General features: G+C 42.8%; 1 protein-coding gene across 1 annotated transcript in view; it reads left to right on the top strand.

Annotated features, from left to right (window-relative positions):
* The first annotated feature begins 508 nt into the window (after positions 1–508).
* The window catches only part of MBTPS2 (membrane bound transcription factor peptidase, site 2), a 37,745-nt gene continuing 15,772 nt past the window's right edge, over positions 509–22,481 (top strand). Inside the window, exons 1-5 of the mRNA XM_054006135.1 lie at positions 509–739; positions 1,968–2,116; positions 4,645–4,783; positions 10,002–10,105; positions 18,658–18,785. Of these exons, the coding sequence (XP_053862110.1) occupies positions 665–739; positions 1,968–2,116; positions 4,645–4,783; positions 10,002–10,105; positions 18,658–18,785 (595 nt within the window). The 5' untranslated portion in view covers positions 509–664. The remainder of the gene's footprint in view (positions 740–1,967; positions 2,117–4,644; positions 4,784–10,001; positions 10,106–18,657; positions 18,786–22,481) is intronic.

The following is a 22,481-nucleotide window of genomic DNA, read 5'->3' as shown; positions in this document are numbered from 1 at the left end:
AGTCAACTGTGGTGCTCGCTGGCCATAGACTGGGGCCGCGCCCTCCTCCTCGCTGCTGTGCAGGGCGCTGGAGGGAGGCACGTGCCTGGTTTTTCCCCCCACCACCACGCCAGAGGGGGCTGCAGGTGCCAGGCGCACAGCAGGTGAGGTCCGGAGCAAAGTCACTGTGCAGCAAGGTCATTGCAGGCTCCTCCTTCACTGAGAGCCCCCCCACCGAGCATGCGCAGCTCGAACCCCACGCACAGCCCAAGCTGAGCTATTATTACGTGAGAAGCCTGGAAAGATCACTTCACTGCGCCTGCGCACAATCGCTCCTCTCACAGCACCCTCCCTAGTACTCGCCGGGGTACCTCAGGAAGCTCAGCGCGCATGCGCAAACTCAAAGGCCCAACCCGCAGAAGGCAGTAGCAAGCGCATGCGCACCAGCAACCATTCGCTGCTATGGATTTTCATGGGGAGGGGGAGACAAGGGAGGTTAGATACATCATGACGTGATCCAATCTCCCCGCCACCGGTTGTGCCGTCTCTCCCGTGTCCCTTTCCCGGAAGTGTCCGACCAGAAAATGGGGCTGCCGCAGGAAGGTTCCGACACACGTTTAGTTCCGGGGGCATCTCTGTATGCGGGAACCAACGCTGCTGCTGCCGCCTCCTCCTCGGTGCCGCAATGATCCCGATCCCGGTGGTGGTCTGCGTGCTGGGGGGCTGGTGCGTCATTTACCTGGCGGACACGCTGCTGAGGGTGAGGTCGCCGGGGCTGCGGGCCGAAGGGACCGGGGAGCGCTGGACTCCCGGCTGCATCCCGAGGGGGAGGGGTCACTGCGGGCCGGCGGCCCCTGCAGCAGCGAGGGGGGAGGGGCGGGGCTGGCTGGGTGCGTGCGTCCCCCCCACCCAGTCTGTCGGGGGCGCCAGGCACCCCTGCCCGGGCCCGGTTTGCTGCGTCCCGAGGCAGCCCCGTGTATCTGTCTTAGTGTCTTTAATACATGATCACAGCCATAACAAGTAAAACAAAACTTCATAACCCACTTGTGAATGAAATAGTCCTAAAATAACCTTCGGGGAGTGTTACAAGGCTCCTTTTTCCCTCCAGGCGTTTGAAAATGGGAGCCTGCCTAAGGGAGCCTGCCTTAGCCCCGCGGCGCCATGGAGATGGCAATCCCACAGGCTGCAGTTTGCCCACCCCTGTCCTAGCAGATATGAAAGGTGCCTTAGATACACACAACTAAGGTTAGGCTTTAACTTCTAAGATCAAGAGGCTGAAATTCTTGACGAGTCTTGAGTGGGCTTTGTCAGTTACAAAAGGATGTTAAGGACCCTTGGGTGCTAAAAGGTATTCGTATGGCTCCCCAGTATTTAGCAGGCATTCATAATTTTGAGGGCCTGTAAAAATGATAAGGTATATCAAGTTTATAATAAAATTAATAAGGCAAGGATCAGGTAGACCTGAACCATGAGAAGTTAAAGTGAAGCTAGTGTGAAGGGTTTAGGAAACTCAAGCAATTAGAGTTAGTAAGTATCTGTTAGATTCACTATTATGTATTAAAGCTGCATGGTGTGATCTGATGTTACGGTCAGTACTAGAAAAGACATGCTATTTGGAAAAATCTGTGGGGAAAAAGGTTTGTATTAACTTTTTGATCTGTTTTTCAGTGGGATACTGTCATTTATTCTTATAGCGGATGGAGTGCCGCCCCTTTGTATTGGCCGCACCAAGCACTTCTTCCTTAGCTGGTGCCTGGAGCCGGCCCTGGCCACACATTAGACTCCTGTTATAAGGTTTTATAGTTCCTACAAAGTATGTGTTGTGCACAATTTATAATTTCATTATTTTTGGGTAGTTTACGTAAGTGTTGCTATATGCACACATATATACTCCCATATACTACTCTTCTCTTTGTTCTACTGGATGTCATTACATGAAATCTTCCTGAAAGCTGTGTGTCAGACTAACTTTCCGTTGTTTCTTATAGTCATCTAGCTCTCTGAAAGCATCTTATGAAGATTGGCTGATGTCATATGGACTGAGTATCTCTCCTTTTCATATGCGATGGCAAACTGCTCTCTTCAACCGTCTATTCTACAGTTGGGGACGATGGAAACCCAGATTTCTTTATCTATGGTATAGTTTCAGAATTCTAGTTTGGCCTTGTATTGGACAAACACTAGAAAACTTTCTTCTTATTAATCAGAGTAACAATAATTATTACCACACTGCTAGTTTTAAAATGATCAGGTTATAATACAGCCATACAAGGCTGCTGGAAGCAAGGTTCTCGCTACTAAATGACCTTCATTAATCATGGCTTGGTGATATTCTTGCTTAAGTCATCTGGCAATCTGTCAATGAATCTAGCCATATTGTCTCAAACGGAAAAAACATATCTGGCTAAGAGAGCCGGTAGTTTGCAATTCGAAAATGTAACCCTGAGGTCATATAAATTCTTCGAAGAAAAAGAAAGGTTTTTTTAATCTTTATCCTTAGGTGTGGATTTGGAGCATCCTTGACATGATTTCTCATTGACTGCAGTCATCACCAAAGAACCTTCGGTTCAGTGTGTGACTAGAAAAATTCTTGATCCTGGGATGACATTTGGTATCTCCTCTGTTCTCTTAGCAATGGGTGGAAGAGATGCTGGGGTTTTCCACAACATTTTTAGGGAACTAGCCACTCTTTTTAATAATTCTTGATATGTCTTATAATCATCCTGAATCAGGGACAATGATTAAGACACTGTTGCCTCAACGGGGGGGGGATGAAGATGTATTCAGAGGGCTGTCAGGATGTTTGCAAGGAGGCTATATCAACTGGGTCTGGGTCTGGTTTTAAAACCTGTGGTACTTGTAGTTGCAGTACCAATCTTCTTTTCTTTCTCTTTTTATAAATCTGTATTTGGCAAAATATTGGCTGAAAAAATGGGGTGCTGTAAACATTGTAAATTTGTAGGTTATATATTTATTAGGAGAGCTTTTCATGTCTTGCAGGGTGTATCCAGCCCTGTACACTAAGCTCTACCCTGGTCACTGGAATGTAGAAATTAATGGCAGTTAGGCATTTTCATAATCTAATTTCCCTGAAAATTGTCAGTGCACCATTGATACTTACAGTTTTAGGGATTATGAAATACCCAATAAAGAAATAAAAATTAATTTTTTCCTGGTCTGCTCTGCTGAAGACTTAACATACTTTTTATTGTATATATAGAAGATCCTCTTCTACTTTGTACTCTTTCAAAAACATTTATTAGAAATCAAGTTTTTGTTTATAAAGTAACTGTTTTCATTAAGGAGATAAAGAAGAAGCTGAGCTGTAATAATTCTGCAGCATTGCTTAAAATGCCTGTTGGTAGTTTGCAGCAGACAAAAGTCGTGCTATTATTACAATATTGGTATACTGCCTGCAGCTTTTTCCTGCAAGCATCTGAGTAGTCCCTTTAAAGTCAGACTGTATGCAAATAGTCCCATTTCAGAATTACACCTTTTGGTGGGGAGGGCAATCTGAGAAATCAGCGGAACCAAATTCAGTACTCTGGCTGGCCAGAGGCACATGCTTAGAAAGTTTCTTGCTTTGAGCCCTGACAGAAATCAGGCCACAAGTTTGGCTCTGTTGGCAATGCCATTTACTGGACATTCTAAAGCTATGTGAAGAGTTAGGGTGCATTGCTCACATTTTAGCCTATATCGATTCTACACTTTCCTCTGTTGGAATTTTTTATGCTCCTGGCGTGAGTGATATGCACAGTGGCTGTGTGGGTACTTTTGGGGTGGCCAGAAAATGCATGCAAAACTGCGTTTCCATCATTATTTTGCACTAACTCTGAGAATAACAGCTGAGAAGTCTTGAATTTGTCCCATTGTGTGTATTAATCTTTCTGTTCAGTACTGAACTTATTTTGCTGTTACTCTCAGTGGGATAGAAGTGAATAAAAGAGGAAAGATCTGCTGAGTTGATACTTTTCGTTACTGTTTCCTCTTATGTAAGATAACTTTGGGTTAAAATGGGTTTACATCAGTCATAAATAGCCTTTTTATAATATGTATAATATCTTATAGCAAAAGAGAACATACTGGCTTCCACTTGTTCCTTTTATTTTAATTATAAATGCAAGCAGCTTAAAATAAATGTGCTAACTGACTAACTCTTGATGAGGTTCAATTAAAGGTGATAGTGGAACAATGAAACTGTTGGGGGGGGAGAGGCTGACAGAGACTTGCAATATTTTAGCTAGAAAATAAGCTTTATCTAATGCATTAAATACTGTGCAGTACCAATTTTCCCTCCCACTGGTTAAGAAACATTAATAAAATTTTGCAAGCTATGATAATCTGAAAATAAGTATTTCCTGTTCTAGTGGCATGGAAACAATGTGAATCACTGCCTAATCCTGACCCTCAACTGGATGCAGTTTTGTATAGCATTATGACATTAATGTCTTCATTGGAGAAAAATGCAGTTCTACTCCTGTAGGCTTAAGCCTTCTACTGGATTGCTGATACTTTTGTGGTGCTATACCAGATAGACAGAATAGCACTGGGGAAGTTTTGACCCATTGTTTAGTATGTTAGGCTGCACTGATGCATTTAAGTGTCTTCATGATATGCAGTTGCTCATTTAATGTGCGCAAGACCATTTGTTTCTCTTCGTTTCAGGTTCAGTATAGGAATGGTGTTTGGCATAGTTGCCATGTTTGGTTCTGTTGTTCTCCTTGGAAAGACACTGATGCAGACACTGACACTGATGATAACTGAGGCCCCCGCAGTCCAGAATGATCGTATGTTGCAAGTCGTGGTAAGTGTTCCCTCTCTGTTTTTCAGCTTAAGAACTGTAACCTATTCTAAACAGATGTCTTCATAGAAGATGTTAGCCTTTCTAATCTTTAAATCTTCCTACGCAAGATTAGAAGTCTCACCAATTATACCCAAAATTGCCATGTTCATATTCAGTCTTTTAAAAAAGAGGTAGCAACACATGAAAGAGTTTATATAAAAAAAGCACAGAGGAATTTGGAGTAGATAGTATGCATGTTGAATACCCAGAAAGTGTGATAGTTACTAAGAATACCAATCAGCTATAAGGATTTGCCTCCACTCAACTATTTAGAATCCCTACTTTTTGCAAGTAGGGGGTGATGGGTTTGAAATTAGCAAAACAAGCCATGTCTGTAATCAGCAAAAAGATGAGTGTTTCAGTTTGTTTTGGTTCAGGATGTCGGTAGAAGAGGAAAGAAAGGATGAACAACTGTTCAGGATAGTGGGTGGCAAAGATTATATTGTGAAGCTGATTATACACGTGAATCATGCAAGGATCATTTGTCGAGTTGGTGATCTGAGACAGGGATTTTTGTTATCTCTGTTGGCAATGTCTGGTTACAGAGTTAATAACATTGTATTCGTTTGTTGCATGGGTTTCTGATACCAGACACTAAATCATACAGTGCCAGAAGAAAACTATTTTGCAAAATGGAAGAGTTTGCATTTAAAATGTCTTATCTCTTATTTTGGAATATCTGTGGCAGTGAAGAAGGAATGACATCACCTTTATAAATAATTTTAGTTTACAAGAAGGATTATCTAGCTAATTTTATTTCCTCTCGTATAATAATCTGACCAGAGTGCATTTGGCGTCCCCCGCACTCATATAAAGTCATGTAAGGTTGTTCTGCACAGTTTACATCACTTTTATTGAATGTTTCCAACTGAATATTCTTATATTCTCTTTCTGTCGATGTAACAATTCTGAAAGAAGTTAAGGTTCACTCTGTCTACACATTTATATTATATTCTTGTACAGGAACACCACCCTAGCTCCCTCATTTTGTGATCATAACATGGAATTGATCATGTCATGACTTACACAAAATGGAAGGTCTTTGTGACATACCTCTGTTAAGCGGGGGTTGGGGGTGGGGAGGGGGGAGAAGGGAAAATTAAAACTGAACCCTTGGGATATAACCTATCCATGTGAATTGGATCCATGAAAGTAGAGACTTAAGTTTAATATCCAAAATTGGAATGGACTCCCCAATGATATGAGGGCTGCTAATATCAATACATTTAAAGCAAGGATAGAGAAGTATTTAGAGACACCTAATTCAGAAATATGGGTGAAAAACAAGATTTTCCTAGGCAGGTTTGTGATTCTTTTTATATTCCCTATTCTACTCTTTTACCTTGAATTGTCACAACATACTTTTTAACCCTACCTTTCAAAGAGTTGCTGTATATTGTGCTATTGCCAGTAGTTTAGAGGGAAAATGGGATATACTTTTAAAAATAAAACAGATATAGTTTGTGACTTTTTAAAACTAGTTGTCCCATCACTTCAACATTCCAAAAGAGAGGAGGTGCTATATGTCTGCCGTTTTGTTTTTGCACCCCTCTTCATTGCCTACTTTTTCCCTCAAAGACCATCATGATCTTAGAGCTTTATATGAAGCAGAAGTCTTCAGAGTGGAGTGCCATTGACTTACTCACATAAATCCAATTAGCGGTAATAAAGCGATTCAATACCTGGTGGCAGAAGCGTAGTCCCAGTGACAGGAACAGTTGTGTAGGACCGTCTCCAACTATAGCTGTAGATCAGCCATCTGTCTGTTGCATACCAATTTGATTATCTTTTTATAATTATTATAAGGTAAGTAAAGGAGAGGTGCATAGACACTGTACAAAAGAATAGCTGCTGAGCTCCAAAACCACAAAACTAGTTAGTCCCCGTACTGTAGCTGTTGGCTTAATAAACTTTATATAATATTTTCTGCTTCTGTTCTCTGCCTCTACTCTTATGAGTATTTGCATGAAAATAGAATGTTTGTCTCTTTAGTGGTCTTCCTCTTCTGCTGATTATTCTCTACCAGTGGCTTACTCTGGGAATTACAGCAACTGTCAGAGGTGTGAAAGAAGCATCATAACAAAGAGTCCTCTTCTCATACAAATGCCTTTAGTAGAATTTAGAAAATCAAGACCTCTAGAGATGACATTGTTTCCTAACAGAATGCTATTTTCAATTTCAGTATATTTCATGAAGGATTAGATTCCTTTTAAATACCATCCTTCCCTGGCCCTCCCCAGATAAGATGGGAAGGGATGGGATGGCGAGGGGGGGGTCCCGGGCTAGGGGTGGGGTCATGTGGGGGTGGTCACAGAGGTTACTCCCCTGACCCCCAGCTTTCCCCCCCCCCCCCCCCAAAAAAAATTTCCCCACCAGTTGCTGTCCCGGCCCGCCAGGGTAAGCAGCTGGCACGCCGGGACGCTTTGTTTACTTAGGTTTACCTCCGTGTCTGCGGACGCGAGGTAAACAAACCATCTCGGCCCGCCAGCTGCTTATCCTGATGGCCCGGGAGCCAAAGTTTGCTGACCCCTGAATTATAGGGTCGGCTTATGAATGGGTCATAAAAATTTTCCATTTTTACTTATCCATTTGGGGGGGGGGGGAGGAGGTCGGCTTATAAACGAACCAGCTTATGATCGAGTGGTATATCTTAAAATAGGTTTTCAGACATTGAGTCTAAAAACCGTTCGATTCCGGGAAGCATCCTATATTCATGGTAGACTCATGATGCCAGCTTTCAGTGCTAATAGCACTTTGTCCTTGTATGTGTCTGAGACATCTCTGCTCTTCTCCACAGCTCTAACTTTAAATTAACACCACCAGTTGATGCAGAAAATACAGAAGGTGCTTAATGTGGGGGAGCATGGCTGGCTTCAAATTGGTAGGGTGCTATAGTCAAAATTCTAACTCTGCTTCCCTCAGGAGTTCTCTCTCAGGTGTGGACACTATAGGACTGTGGTGCCTATTGCTGAGATTGGCATCATGGTCCTACTCTGCTGATAGTGACAGGCCTAGTCATAAATATTCTCTCTCTATTCTACTCTGTTTTCCTTCACCCTTCTTTTAAAAAGGATTTTTAGTTTTATTTTAGTTGCTTAATTTTTTATAACTTTAGGTTAAGTTAGCGGTTCTGTGGGTCAGGACCCCAAAGTGGGTCTCGGGACCCCATTTTAATGGGGTCGCCAGAGCTGGTGTTAGACTTGCTGGGCCCGAAGCCCAAGCCTCACCGCCCGGGCCAAAGACCGGGGGTTTCAGCCCTGGGTGGCGGAGCTCGGATCAGGGGCTGGAAGCCCTTGGGCTTGGGCTTTGGCCCACCTGCATGGGATGGTGGGACTTGGGCTTTGGCTTAGTCGTGTGTCTCTTCCCCCCACCATCCCCTGGCTGGGGTGGCGGGGCTCAGGCAGGCTCAGGCTTCGGTCCCCCCTCCTGGGGTCATGTAGCAATTTTTGTTGTCAGAAGGGGGTTGTGGTGCAATGAAGTTTGAGGAACCCTGGGTTAAGTGAAGTACGCCTCTCTTATTGATTCCCACCTCCGGAACCAGTTTTTTCAGAGGCAAGTCTTTCTTTTTTTGTCACTTCCTTTTTCTGTACAACTCCTCTTTTTCTTTTATTCAGTTTTCTCCCTATCTGTTCTTTCCCACTCTCTTTACTGCATTGTCCTGCAGTCTGTCTGTACTAATATGGTTGATTTCTGCCTCTCCCCATCCTTATGTCTATCTTCATTTTTTGCTTCCTTTGTCTCCTGTCTTCTGTCTCTTTGTCTGGCTTTTCCCTGTAGCTTGTTCTTGTGTTGTTGATTTCCTCCTTGGATTCTTCAAGGTAGGAGCTTCTCTAAAATGAGAGAATATGCTTGGAATTCTCTGATTGCATCAAAATATTGCTGGTGGTGTTTTGGTAGTTTAGTATATCTTACACTGCAGCTTAAAAGCTAAGGAAAACCACAAAATGGCTGTCTTACTAATTGCTAACATCAGCTTATTGCAGTGTTGCCAACACGCATGATATTATTGTGTGTCACAATTTCAGGCCAATTTTGGAAGGCTCTGGTGATAAAACACAGGCAGTTCAGTCATCTTGCCTGCACTGTTTGCAGTTCTCCCTTTTTAATATTAGAGGTCACTATTTCAGTTTGTGCTGCTGGTGGTAGCCAGAGCAGCTGCCTCAGCTGCCTTCATTACTGGGGTGCAACCTCTGTGCTCTGAGGGGTCAGAGCCCAGGTGCAGGTGCTGCAGAACTGGGCATTCTCCAAGCTCAGCAGCAGCAGTGACCTCATGCTTCCACTGCAGTGCGGACAGCAGGGGGTTAATAAAGGTAGGAACTCAGGGCCGCCTTTTCCCCTGCTGGCTTGGAACTGGGAGCAGCTCTTGGAGCCAGCCGAGGGACTAGGGAAGTCAGTTTCAGCATGTGTAGGACAGCAGCCTGTCAGTGGTAATGGGGAGCAGAGGGAGTCTGAGGCAGTGGGATCTGTCAGGAGAGGAGTCAGGGAGGGCTCAGAGCGGTGGGGAGAGGGGGGCCTGCATTGTTTGTGTGCACACGTTTTGTTTGCATTTAAGGTTGAATTTTCAACCTGTATTTGTCACAGTCACAGTGGGAGTGATCAGAAGGAGTCCACAAACAAGAGGAGAGACCAAAAACCATGATTTAAAAAAAAAAAAAAATCTCATGATTTTTAGGCCAATCTCATTTTTAGGCATAGTGACTTATGATTTTTGGACTGTTACTGTTGTTCCAATACAAAAGCGGTTGTGATGGATGAGCAGCGATTCCTACAAGAGTTGCTGCAGAAAGTTGTAAACTGATGTTTGCAATTTCCATGACTGATTTATTTGTATACCATTTCTGTGTAAATCTGTATACACTTCAGAAGCTTAATTAGAGTTAGGGCAGTTTCTCCCATGATTTGTCATGTGTATTTAGTTTGTTTTTGTTTCGTTTTTTTTTAATTGGAGTGTTTTTAATCTTCAATAAAAGGTAATGAAAGGCTTAAACAATTTTTTAAAATATATACAGTAGAAAGGGCAGAAGGGTCATTTGATAGTTCTGTTCGTAAAGGGCCCTTGTCTTGCTTCTGGTCTTTTAACATCTATGTTGCAGTAGCATGTTTAAAGGCAAAATGATCTGTCTTTGTATCTCTTAGTATCCGAGTTTGTTTTGTTTTGTTGTCATGCCTACATGAACAGGTGCCTGGTGTAAATCTGCCCATCAGCCAACTGACGTATTTCTTCACTGCAATCCTCATCAGTGGTGTTATACATGAAGTCGGCCATGGGGTGGCAGCTATTCGGTAATGCAAACTATTTTTCTCTTACTACGTGCCAACAAAGCTTTATATTCCTGAGTATTTAATTACAGATGAATATGATTAGAGTTTATATATACAATTCATTTGTTCTCTTTTTTTAATTGTATTTCATGGTTTGTGTAGATTGTAAGTTTTCGAAGTGCCTAGAGTCATGGCTGGGTGCATAGAGTTTTAAATAAATGTCTACTGCACAGATCATCAGTATGGACTTTCACTTCTTTAATGTAGTGCATTGTTTCAGATTTAAGGTTAGCCTTCCATTAATTTACTTTACTGTTAACAAAGGACCTACATTTTGTGTGATTCTGTAGCTGTGGAATTTGCAAAGACGCTGTGCATTGTTACAGAATGGTGTTCCAGAATCTAATATTTTATTCTCAAAAAAGTTTCCAGCTCTTTATGGGTGTTATGGAAACCTTCATGATTGTGACTTAAATGTAAAGTGATGAAGGGCTGTAGCAAGAGGCTGAAACTGTAGTTCTGAGAGATGTGACTTTCTGCAGTTAATCTCAGTGGATGCATAATGATATTTTAAATGTCAATGTTAACTCTTTTACTGGTGATCATTTCAGCAGAAACCGTTCTCTGATGTGCTTAGCCATTAGTGCTAAATGCTGTGGAAGATATCAGGGCAGGGTTCCTAGGTGGTTTGGAGGTCACCTCTGCCTTTGCCCACAATGGGCGGGGAAGGAGAAGAATCTCCCGAACCTCAAAATCAGCAGCTTCCCCCAGGGTGCCAAAATCCTAAACAGCTTCCCTCATTTTCGTGCGTCAGAATCCCCAGCTTTGTCTTGTCCAGCTGCCAAAACCAGCTGTGCATTTCAGTAGAAAGGTTGGTGGCATGTTAATAGTTTGACAGAAATATAAAGTGAACCAAATGCATATTGAAAGATATTTTTTACATGACTATGAAAACAAACAATATAACCAGTACGATATTTCTTGTGTAACACAAGAAATATCGTACTGGTTTTATTGTTTGTTTTCATAGTCATGTAAAAAATCCTCAAAGTTGAGATTTACCTGCCAAATTTCTGGTTTGCCATACAGGAATACTACAGAAACCAGAGACCCATAGAGCAGTGGCTTGCAAACTTTCCCAATTGCATCCCCCTTACCAGTCAAAGAATTTGTTGCGCCCTGCCTCCATTACTTGAAATCTGAAACTGGTTTTCATGCTTGAAGGTGACGGGGAAACACAGAGATGAGACTGTTCATTCATTCGCTTCAGTATTAGTGTGTCTGAGTCACTCAAGAAGTCCCAGGCTCTCAACTATTATTATATATGTTGCCAGTTTATGTCTAAATTTTATTAAAGTGAATGTTTAAAATTAAATATACACAAGTTAAGAGGGAAGGTACTGTGCATCTGGGGTCAGGCTTGAGTTATGAGGGATTACAGGCATCGGTTGCAAGGGTGAAGAGATACATACATATCACATATGTATAGACCCAGATTGGGGTGCAAGGGTTTTTAAAGTGTCAGTGGATAAGTGGGCTCGGGCACACCAAGTCAATATTGGTGTAGCCAATGAGTACGTGGCTGGGGGTGGGTCCCTTGGCTCGTCAGGGAAGGAAGTGGGTTGTTTCCCTGCTCAGCGGTCTCGAGTACTCAATGTGGTTTTGACAGTGTCCTGTGATGTGGTCCGTATAAATATTAAAAATCTTATTAAGATTATGTTAAAAGGGAAAAAAAAGTGAACAGAGTTTGAGCATAGAAGTTTCTGGTTATCAGGGAATAACATACAGATTATTGAGGGTGCAAAGTTTGGTTTAAGATCAGGTGGCATAAGGAATACATAATCTTCAATATCCCCAATTGGGGGTAAAAGGTTGGATCAAAGTACAGGCATTGAGATATGAGGGTATGAAGTTCATACAGTGGCTATGTTCGGGTGTGGAGTATAATGAGTGGATATGATGATGAGGATGGATTGAAAAGCTAACTGGTTCTGTAGTATGTTACTCGAAAGATACTATTTTGTGTTGTCTTTAGCCCAATGTTATGTAGAGAACTGTTTCTTTTAGACAATAATTGTGACTGACAAAACTTCAAAATTAAGGATCTTTACATTCCTTGAGCCTTTATTTTTTTGAGCTGCACAGGAAAGAATAGAGAGATGCCAGCCTTGAGTTAGGTACAGAAACCATCCTGTTGGCTCAGCACAGAATAATTCAGGATGGCCATGGGGGAATATGCTGTGGGTTTCACTTCGGTATGTGAGTTCCAAAAGGGGCCATTGTGTGGCTATGCCTAGCTTATGTGCAGGGGTCTAACCTCATACCTGTGAACCACTAGCAGGTATAGTAGCAGAGCCTCCTGCCTCATGTTCTCTAGATAAGAATCCTCTCCTGTTGGTGTGCTGAATGATGGAGAGAAGTGATGTTCTGTGCTTTCTTCCAGTACGTTTAGTCTTTAATTTCTACATGCATTAATCAAGTTCTTTTATTAGAATCTGTTTCTTTGGCTATCTGTTGTTGTTGTCTGTAGGTCTTATGCCTGTAACCATATTTCCTTGAGAGCTGCTGAGATCACAATTCACAAACTAAGAATGGCAATGGTTTGGTCAATATTTGAAAGGGAGATATCAAAAGAAAACCACTCTTTTCAGTTGATACCTTTTAGGCTTTCCCCTTCAGCATAAATTTGTTGTAATACAACACTGTGATGCTTGTGTCACAACATATCACTTTATTAAATCAACCCCAAAGACATTTTTGTCCAATTAATGCAAGATGTGGGATAGCCGTGTCATAATCAGGACTGTTCCTTGTAAATGGGAACATGTGGCATTCCTTCCTTTATGTACTGAACTAGAAAGCCCCACCATTCTTTTAAGAACATATGACCGGTCATACTGGTCAGACCAGTGGTCTATCTAGCCCAGTATCCTGTCTTCTGAGAGTGGCCAATGCCAGGTGATTCAGAGGGAATGAACAGAACAGGTAATCATCAAGTGATCCATCCCCTGTTGTCCATTCCCAGCTTCTGGCAAACAGGCTAGGGACACTTCAGAGCTTGGTTTTGCATCCCTGCCCATCCTGGCTAATAGCTATTGATGGACATATCCTCCATGAACTTATCCAGTTCTTTTTTGAACCCTGTTATAGTCTTGGCCTTCACAACACCCTCTGGCAAAGAGTTCCACAGGTTGACTGTGCTTTGTGTGAGGAAATACTTTCTCTTGTTTGTTTTAAACCTGCTGCCTATTAATTTCATTTGGTGCCCCCTAGCTCTTGTGTTATTAGAAGGAGTAAATAACACTTCCTTATTTACTTCCACCACACCTGTCATGATTTTATAGACCTGTATTATGTCCCCCATTAGTCGTCTCCTTTTTCAAGTTGAAAAGTCCCAGTCTTATTAAGGGGCTTATTGTATTGTAAGAGACGTCGGAAGTATGTGAATGGGTGCTCCTTGCTATATGTCTTCTAATCATCCTGAATCAGGGACAACAATCCTGACACCAACGTGTCTTCAGGAGCAAGTCTAGGGGTAGGGATGGGGTACTTACAGCTGGGGTCTGACGCTTTATGAATGGGTGTTCTAGAACCCCTGAGGCATGCTTCACGGGCTTCTCTGGTACCTCGCCCATCTAAGTCACCCTCAAGGCAGTGACACATTTCCATTACTATTCTCAGTACCGATCAAGTACCACAGGTTTTAAAACCAGACCCAGACCCAGTTGATATAGCCTCCTTGCAAACATCCTGACAGCCCTCTGAATACATCTTCATCCCCTCCCGTTGAGGCAACAGTGTCTTAATCATTGTCCCTGATTCAGGATGATTATAAGACATATCAAGAATTATTAAAAAGAGTGGCTAGTTCCCTAAAAATGTTGTGGAAAACCCCAGCATCTCTTCCACCCACTGCTAAGAGAACAGAGAGGAGATACCAAATGTCATCCCAGGATCAAGAATTTTTCTAATCACACACTGAACCGAAGGTTCTTTGGTGATGACTGCAGTCAATGAGAAATCATGTCAAGGATGCTCCAAATCCACACCTAAGGATAAAGATTAAAAAAACCTTTCTTTTTCTTCGAAGAATTTATATGACCTCAGGGTTACAGTTTCGAATTGCAAACTACCCGGCTCTCTTAGCCAGATATGTTTTTTCCGTTTGAGACAATATGGCTAGATTCATTGACAGATTGCCAGATGACTTAAGCAAGAATATCATCAAGCCATGATTAATGAAGGTCATTTAGTAGCGAGAACCTTGCTTCCAGCAGCCTTGTATGGTGCAGACTCTGGCTAGTGTCATGGCACGAAGCAACACTCCACTAGGTTGCAATCATCTGGGATTCCAGCATTGGTCCGCTGGACAATCAAGGATCTCCAGTTTGAGGATCCTAATTTGTTTTCATGGAGAATAGACAAAGCACTGTATTTCCTAAAAGATTCTAGGGCAACTTTTAGGTATCTGGGGACTTACACTCCAGTCCCTAAGGGGAAGTAGTTTCATCCTCAGACTTTCCAAAAGTATCCATTGTACCCTCTAAAGCAACCTGAACAATTGAAGAGATGGAGATCCCAGAGTTGGAGATCATCAACTCCTCCTTGTGCTTCAACTTAATCGAGGCAATCTACAACATCTGAACAGTCTACTTAACTTCTTAGTTGAGATCAGCATACCACTGTGTGAAGATCTAATCTCTCCCGTCCCTCCCTTTGGCAACAAATTATCCACCTCCTAGGTGCTCGGACCCATATTACAACCAGTCACTGGATGTGAAACACTGTGAAACTGAAGTTTACCTCTGAAGTTTATCTCTCTCCCTCCTCTACATCCGTCTTCCCTGTCCCTTTTCATCTCACAGGACTGCTCTCGTTCAAAAAGTCCAGCCTCTTTTACAATTGGGTACTATAGAATATAATCTTCCTCACCATTGAGAAGGGGATTCTATTCCCGATAGTCCTGGTCTGGATCTGCGAAACCTAAATGTTTCACATGGTTATCCTACCCTCTGTTATTATCCTGTCCCTAGATCCAGGCGATTGGTACACTGTCCTCAACGTGAAGGACACTTACTTTCTGGCCGTTCAGCAGAGCCACAGGCGGTTTTTAAGTTTTGTCATGGTGAATGTACATTATCAGTTCACAGTTCTCCAATTTGGTCTCTCTTCAGTTCCTTGAGTCTTTACAAAGTGCATGTAGCAGTATACCTCAGAAAGACAGGTGTTCACGTATTCCCTTGTCTGGATAACTAGCTGATTTGGGGTTGATCCAAATGTCAGGTGGAGGTCAGCATTGATAAGATCCAGTTCTTCTTTCGTTCCTTGGACCTGTTGATGAACAAGGATAAGTCAATGCTGTTTCTTGTACAAGGATAGATTTTTATAGGAATAGTTCTTGACTCCAATTCAGTGAGAGCATACTTGCCTCTGGCCAGATTTTGGGCAGCATTGAACTGTGCAAACACTTTAAGGCCCATCCTTGTACAAGAGTAAGGAATTGTCTGACACTTCTAGAACACATGGCAGTTTGCATGTTTGTGACTCAACATGCCCAATTTCATCTCCAGGGCGTGCAGGAGAGATTGAAGTTCATCTACCGTCCATCCCACCTTTTGCTGGGCATGCTGACTCATGTGCCTGCAAATGTCTTGTCATCCCTGGATTGGATGGACCGTGCCAGTATATGCAAAGGGGTTCTTTTTCCTCCAGCCCTATCTTCCAGGACTGGTCATGGATTCCTCCTCCCTGGGAAGTGGGGAGCTCATGTGGGGACCTCCGATTCGAATACTTTGGTCAGATCAAGATATCACTCTCCACATAAATGTTTGAGAACTACAAAGGATTCACCTGGTATGTCAGGAATTCCTTCCGCACTTCGAGGAATGCACTATACAGGCTCTCATGGACAACACTGCTGCTGTGTTCTGTTAGTACAGGGGGAAAGGTGGCAGTTCAAATAGCCTTTGCTAGGAGGCTATAAATCTTAGGGGGCTTTGTATCAACAGTGCTATTGCACTCAAAGCTTTGGACCTACCAGATGTTCACAGCTATCTGATGGATCATCTCAGCAGAACGTTCAGCAAGAGTCATGAATGGTCCCTCACAATGGACATAGCAGGATCCATTTTTCACATGTGGAGAATGCCAGAGATAGATCTCTTTGCTACTTGATCGAACAGGAATTGTCACCTTTCTTGTTCTAGAGCAGGTCACAACTTGGGAACTGTCAGATGCTTTCTGTGGTTAGTTCCTTAGAGGTTCAGAACAATCTCTTGATGCCAGATACACTTACTTGATGAAATGGAAATGTTTTTCCATATGGTTCCAACAGGGAGGTATTCCTCCCATGTGGTCTTCCCTATAGCTTATTCTGGAATATTTACTCCACCTAAAGGGAAAAGGGCTCTCTATCAGTTCCATGAGAGTTCACTTGGCAGTTGTTTACACGTTTTATCTTCCTATAGGAGGAAGGTCTGTTTTTTTCCAACCCAATGACTGTGATTTTTGAAAGGACTGGACAAACTCTTTCCAACTATGACGGACCCCATGTATCCATGGGATCTAAATCTAGTTTTGTTGACTCTAATGGATCCACCTTTGGAGCCTATGGCTGTGTGTTCCTTTTTACATCTCTCCATGAAAGTAGCATTCTTGGAGATTATTACCTTAGGTAGGAGCATAGCAGAACTACATGCTTTAGTTGCTGGCTCCCCATCCCTCCCATACAAGCTTTATATAAAGACAAAGTCTATTTGCAACCTCATCTTACATTTCTGAGTAAGGTAGTGTGGACTTCCATCTTAATCAGAGGGTCCCATCACAAGAAGGGCCAAGACATATTCTTCCTTTCCCTCACCTTTACTGTGACTGTGCATGCGGCTAGCCAGTAGGTATGTGCAGCTGCAGAGATTCTGGCAGTAGAGATTTTTTTAGCCAGATTATATCACATAATTACTTAACTATTTGTTATACTGTTGCACTTTATTTTAACTCATGTTCTGTGACAAAGGTTCTGAGCATTTGAGTTTGGATTGGATTTTAAGATGCATCTTTGGAAGAAATGAGGCTTTCTCTTTCCTCCCACTTTCACCCCTTCCTTCTCCTTGTCTCAATTTTTCTCTTCTAGTTCAAGTCTTGTACTGTAATGTCACATACAGACAGACGCTTCCCTGCATTTAGATTTTATTGAAGAGATGTGCTGGGAGCAGTTTGTCAAAGTAGTGCTGCATGGGAGCCCATCATACCTGTGCTCTGAGACCTCCAATTCATTTCCAGGACCATTTCAAGATGATGATGGTTTTGACTGATGAAGTCCTGAATGGTTTGAGTCCTAGTGTCTTTGCAAATATGGCATCTGTCCTCATGTGGTACTGCAGCAGTTGAGATCAGTGCTTTAATTAACTGTCACTTGCTGTAAACTGGAGGCAGCTGGTGGCAAGATGATTTCAGTGTGGGACCTTTGGTTCTGGAACTCTTTATTGCCCAGGGTTTGATACATGAATCTGTTGGCCATCAGGACATGTTGCGAAGCCTATTTCCTCCCACTTTCTTTCCCACTTCCCCGAGCTTATGAGTATAAGTGGAGGGAGTGTATATGAGCATTGGGGTCATTGTTGATCATCCTGTTTTATAGATAGATGTGATGGGTTAACTGCTTTGGAAGGATTTATCATTGTTTATTGATTCATTCAATAAGCTTTGTACCAGCTTTTATTGTACATGTACCTCAGTCATATGATAAGAAACATTTGAAATATGAGTAAATAAATAAATAAAATGTTAAGCCATGTATAGCATGACAGCGTGGATACAGGACTGGTCCATAATATTCACATCGGAACAGACAGGAGCTATAAAGCCTGTATCAAACCCTGTGAAAATCCTAAGGTTCACTTTAACTTTATCTAATCTTTCCAAAAATATAACTCCCATTTTAAAAAATACTAATTCGAAACTCTGATGTGGATATAAACCCCACGCATCCTGTCAGTTACTAATGCCCTTTAACTTCATTCATCCTCTTTTTTTTTTTTTCTTCTCTGTGTTATGTGAATATTTGAAACTTATTTTTCTCTTTTCAAGTGGCACTGCCCTTCTTTTAGCTTGCAAATTGCTTTTAAGTGCATTTAGGGAAAAGAGTGATAAATTCAGGAAAATACAGGTGTTGCGAGAAAAGCATTTCTGTTGTTATTTCTAAGTCGTTCTTGAGCAAGATCAGTTCTGGTCCATTTCATAATTGACTCCTAACTGTAATTATTTTTTACTTAACCCCCTCCCCCCCAAAAAAATTTAAACATAAAAATCTTTTTAAAAGATGGTTTTTAAAATAATCATTTATTTTCCGTCTTTCGTTTACAAATTTTGGTTATCCTTTCCTTCTGTTTAGAATTGGGTACTTACACGAGAAACAAAGTTTAGCTTAATTAGCTTTTAAGCTAGTATTTTGTGCTAAACTGAATTTCATACAGATACTCTAAGATTCTATTATGCTCTAAAATGTAAGAATCATTATTTTATATTATAGAGTCATTGGTTTTTGGTTTGCAGTAACATTTTTCTTTTTTCTTTAGAGAACAAGTACGGTTTAATGGATTTGGGATTTTTATCTTTATTGTATATCCTGGAGCATTTGTCGATCTTTTTACCACCCACTTGCAACTTATATCTCCAGTTCAGCAGTTGAGAATATTTTGTGCAGGTAACAGAGTCTGTGTTATGTTAAATATTAATCTGTCCAACAAGTTGTTGTTTTGCATATGTTAGTATTGGTTAACACTGAAAACACCTTTCATGTTTTTTTTCAATTCTTGATGGTTTTAGTCGAGTTACTGGTTGGTAAATGTCCTTATACAGAATAACATCTCTAAAATTGATATCACGTGGCACCCTATTTGGCAATCTTGATGGAGAGTCCAGGAAATGAATGGGCAAGCAGACTAAAATCTTCTCTTCCCCCTAAAGGTGGTCCCTCTGTTTTGAGACTGAGATACATTGTTGGGTGATGGGGAGAAAATTTATAGTACCACTGCCCATACTGATCTAGTTTGGGTTTTTGGGTGTTGTTGTTTTTTTTAAAACAAGACTTTAGTCTCCAGGAAGTGGAACAAGCTTAAAAAAAAGAAAGTTGCTGTATGCTAGATTCAATTTGGGAATAAAAGGTGTGGCAGAATATCTGTAGGAAACATTTTGGAAGTACATCTTGAGTTTCCTGGGAGGTCATTTTAAAAATGAATAATTATAAATAATAAAAGTTAGGGTATCCGTTCCTACTGTCTTTATAAATATATAAATAAGTACAGCATAGCTTACAATAAAGGCAACAAGACCTGGTAAGTTCCAGCAAAGGGGCTGTGATTCTCCCCAACCTGAGAAATCTTACTGGCTTTCTTTCAGGGGGAGGAGAGGTATGGGAGGGGAGAATGGAATAAAATCAGGTAAAAAATGGGTGTTTACATGAAATAAACTACAAAATACATACTGTGTGACCCACTATTTCTGGCACCCTTATCCACATTGAATAATACTTAATTCCACAAGTACTCCTACTGAATTAAATGGAAGCACTCTTGCAGGTGTCTCTTAAATTCCCTTTTCCCTTTTAAAAAATGATACTGTATGCTTTGGAATGGTCAGCAGCACCAAACTTTCTAACTTCAACTTCAGTGCATTGATCTAGAGCAATAGAAAGCATCTTTTAAGTGGACATGGCCTATAGTCTTTATTTTGTATATTTCTAAATACTAATAGTAAAGCCTTGAAGCACACTAGCTGCATAATGAATAGCCAGTACAGTACGGTTGAGAACTGCTGATCTATTCTATGATTTTAAGGTTGCCCTCGGGAAGGAAAGGAGGCTGAAACACACACAAAAGGAAACACAAAATTCTTTATTCAGCTTGTAGTTCAAAATGATCCTGGAGTTATAAACTCTATCACCTGTCTGGTGCTTCTTGGATCAGAGAGACCTGCAGCCACCACACAGTGGAGCTCCTCCACCAATGCTGTAGGAATTTGGAGACAACAGGGGTTCTATTACTACTCTTGAAAGTGGTATGTTGGTCTGCCTAGTGTACTGCTGCTTTATAAAGACTCTGGAAATCTGTTGTTTCACTGAGTACTGTAGCTGTAATTTGTTGCAAAAGAGCTTTTAAGAAGAGCACACCAAAGCAAATCAAATAATTCTATATCCCAAACATATCAATAAACCAAAAACTTTCAGTGTAGATATGACCTTTTTTTTTTTTTCTTTTTCTTTTAAGCTGACCATTTCTTTAAAAATCAAACACAGTCCAGGTCAAACCCAGCTAGCCTAGACAGAATTGAAAAAGAGGAAGCTAGTGTGCTTCATTGCAACTGCTCCCCACCATTGCATTCTGTATGGGAGCAAATAACATTTGTAAGCTATGATTAAAAATGAATTCTGTTTTTTGTTGACTAATAAATGCCAAGAACATAGGGTTACCATATTGGAGCCCCTGAAAAAGAGGACACTCCGAGGGGCCCAGGCCCCGGCCCAACTCCGCCCCTTCCCCGCCCCCGGCCCTGCCCCAACTGCGCCCTTCCCCAAAGTCTCCGCCTCCTTCCCTGAACGCTCCGCCCCCCGCTCCTCCCTCTCCCCTGCTTCCCGCGAATCAAATGTTTTTGGGAAGCCTGAAACAGGCAGGCAGCAGGTAAGCTGGGGTTGGGGTGGGGAGGGGCACGCGGCGAGGCGGCCCAGTCTGGCCCCCGCGGCCGAGCGGCTCCTGCCGGCGGCCGGCCAAGAGGCTCTGGCCCCGGCGGCTCCAGCCCGGCACGGGCTCTAGGGCACCGGCCGAGCACCCCCAGCCCCTGTCGCTCCGGCTCGGCTTGGGCCCTGGTTCCGGCCAGCGGCCGAGCACCCTCAGCCCCGGTCGCTCCGGCTCGGGCCCCGGTTCTGGCCGCCGGCCAGCGGCCGAGCATCCCCGGCCCTGGCCGAGCGGCGCTGGCCAGCGGCCGAGCACCCCCAGTCCCGGTCGCTCCGGCTCGGCTCGGGCCCCGGTTCCGGCCACTGGTCAAGCACTCCTGGCCCCACCAGCCCCGGCCGAGCAGCTCTGGCCCGGCCCCGGCCCCGGCCCTGGCCGAGCGGCGCCGGTCAAGCGGCGCCAGCCCTGGTCGCTCCAGCCCAGCTTGGCTCGGGCCCCGGTTCCAGCCAGCGGCCGAGCCGCTCTGGCCCCACCGGCCCGGCCGAACAGCTCCGGCCCAGCCCTGGCCGAGCGGCGCTGGCCGAGCAGCCCCGGCCCCAGCGGCTCCAGCTCGGCTCAGGCCCCGATTCCGGCCAAGCACCCCCGGCCCCACCGGCCCCGGCCAAGCGGCTCCGGCCTGGCCGAGTGGCGCCGGCCAGCGGCATCCCAGCTCGCAGCCGCCTCCTTCCAGGCTCCGGCTGCTGCTGTGCTGGGGAGAGCGGCGGGAGCCGGGAAAGTTGAACCCCGGGGAGGAGGCGATCCCCTTACCATGCCTTTTGGAAATTCCTCCCGGACGGGGATTTGAGGACCAGAAAGCCGGACATGCCCGGGAAAATCCGGACGTGTGGTAACCCTAAAGAACAACTCTTGCCAAACTTGAAACAGGAAAATGAAATGTATGTAGTGATGACGGGTAACAGTAGAGGCAGATTGCCATGGCCATACTTGAGTAAACAGTTATCAGTTAATTGTATCAAATAAGTGCATTTTGATACAGCTAATAATGCATTTTAAAAGATGATTGGAGTATTTAATGAGGATTAAGCATATTGTGCATTAAATTTTACTAAAAGCTTCATTGTTTGGCATTGTTTATTTGAGGAACTGAATGAGCTTACTCCAATTTTTGAAGACCTAAAATCTAAGTTTAAATAACAGAAATCAGATTTTATTATGATTGCTGAAGAAGTAGGGAATATACATTGAAAGTTTCTTTTGTAGGCCTTTCAAACTTTTGAGATTAAAAAGTATATTTGTTGTGCAACAGATGGCATCATAAATTCAATAATATTGAATGAGTGTTAAAATAAAGGTTGAGATTTAGATAAAAGCAAAGGAATTCCATGTTATCCATTTATTTCCCCAAGTAAAAAAATATTTTCTCAGAGGCGGGTACATATCTTGTAGCATCTTTGAAACGTCACTGGAATGTATGTACTTTTAAATGAGAATTAAGTAGATTTTAAGAAATTGTTTGAGTGCTCAGGTTGGTTTTGTTTTTTGTTGTTGCTTTCTGAAGTCTTTGTCTTTTTAAACATATCAAAGACATCATCAAGTGATAAAAATTAAACCACCCCAGTTCCTCTCTCTTCCATTTGAATTATGTGGCGATGTGAATTCTATGTGGCAGATATCAGCATGATGCTTGCTATGGGTTTTTTTTTTAAAGAAACTCTGAAGCTGCACAACCAAAA

The sequence above is a fragment of the Malaclemys terrapin genome, chromosome 1 (genome assembly GCF_027887155.1).
Source record: "Malaclemys terrapin pileata isolate rMalTer1 chromosome 1, rMalTer1.hap1, whole genome shotgun sequence".
NCBI classification, from domain to species: Eukaryota; Metazoa; Chordata; order Testudines; family Emydidae; genus Malaclemys; species Malaclemys terrapin.
Note: the sequence above shows the minus strand (reverse complement) of the source record. Positions and strands in the feature narration are given on the sequence as shown.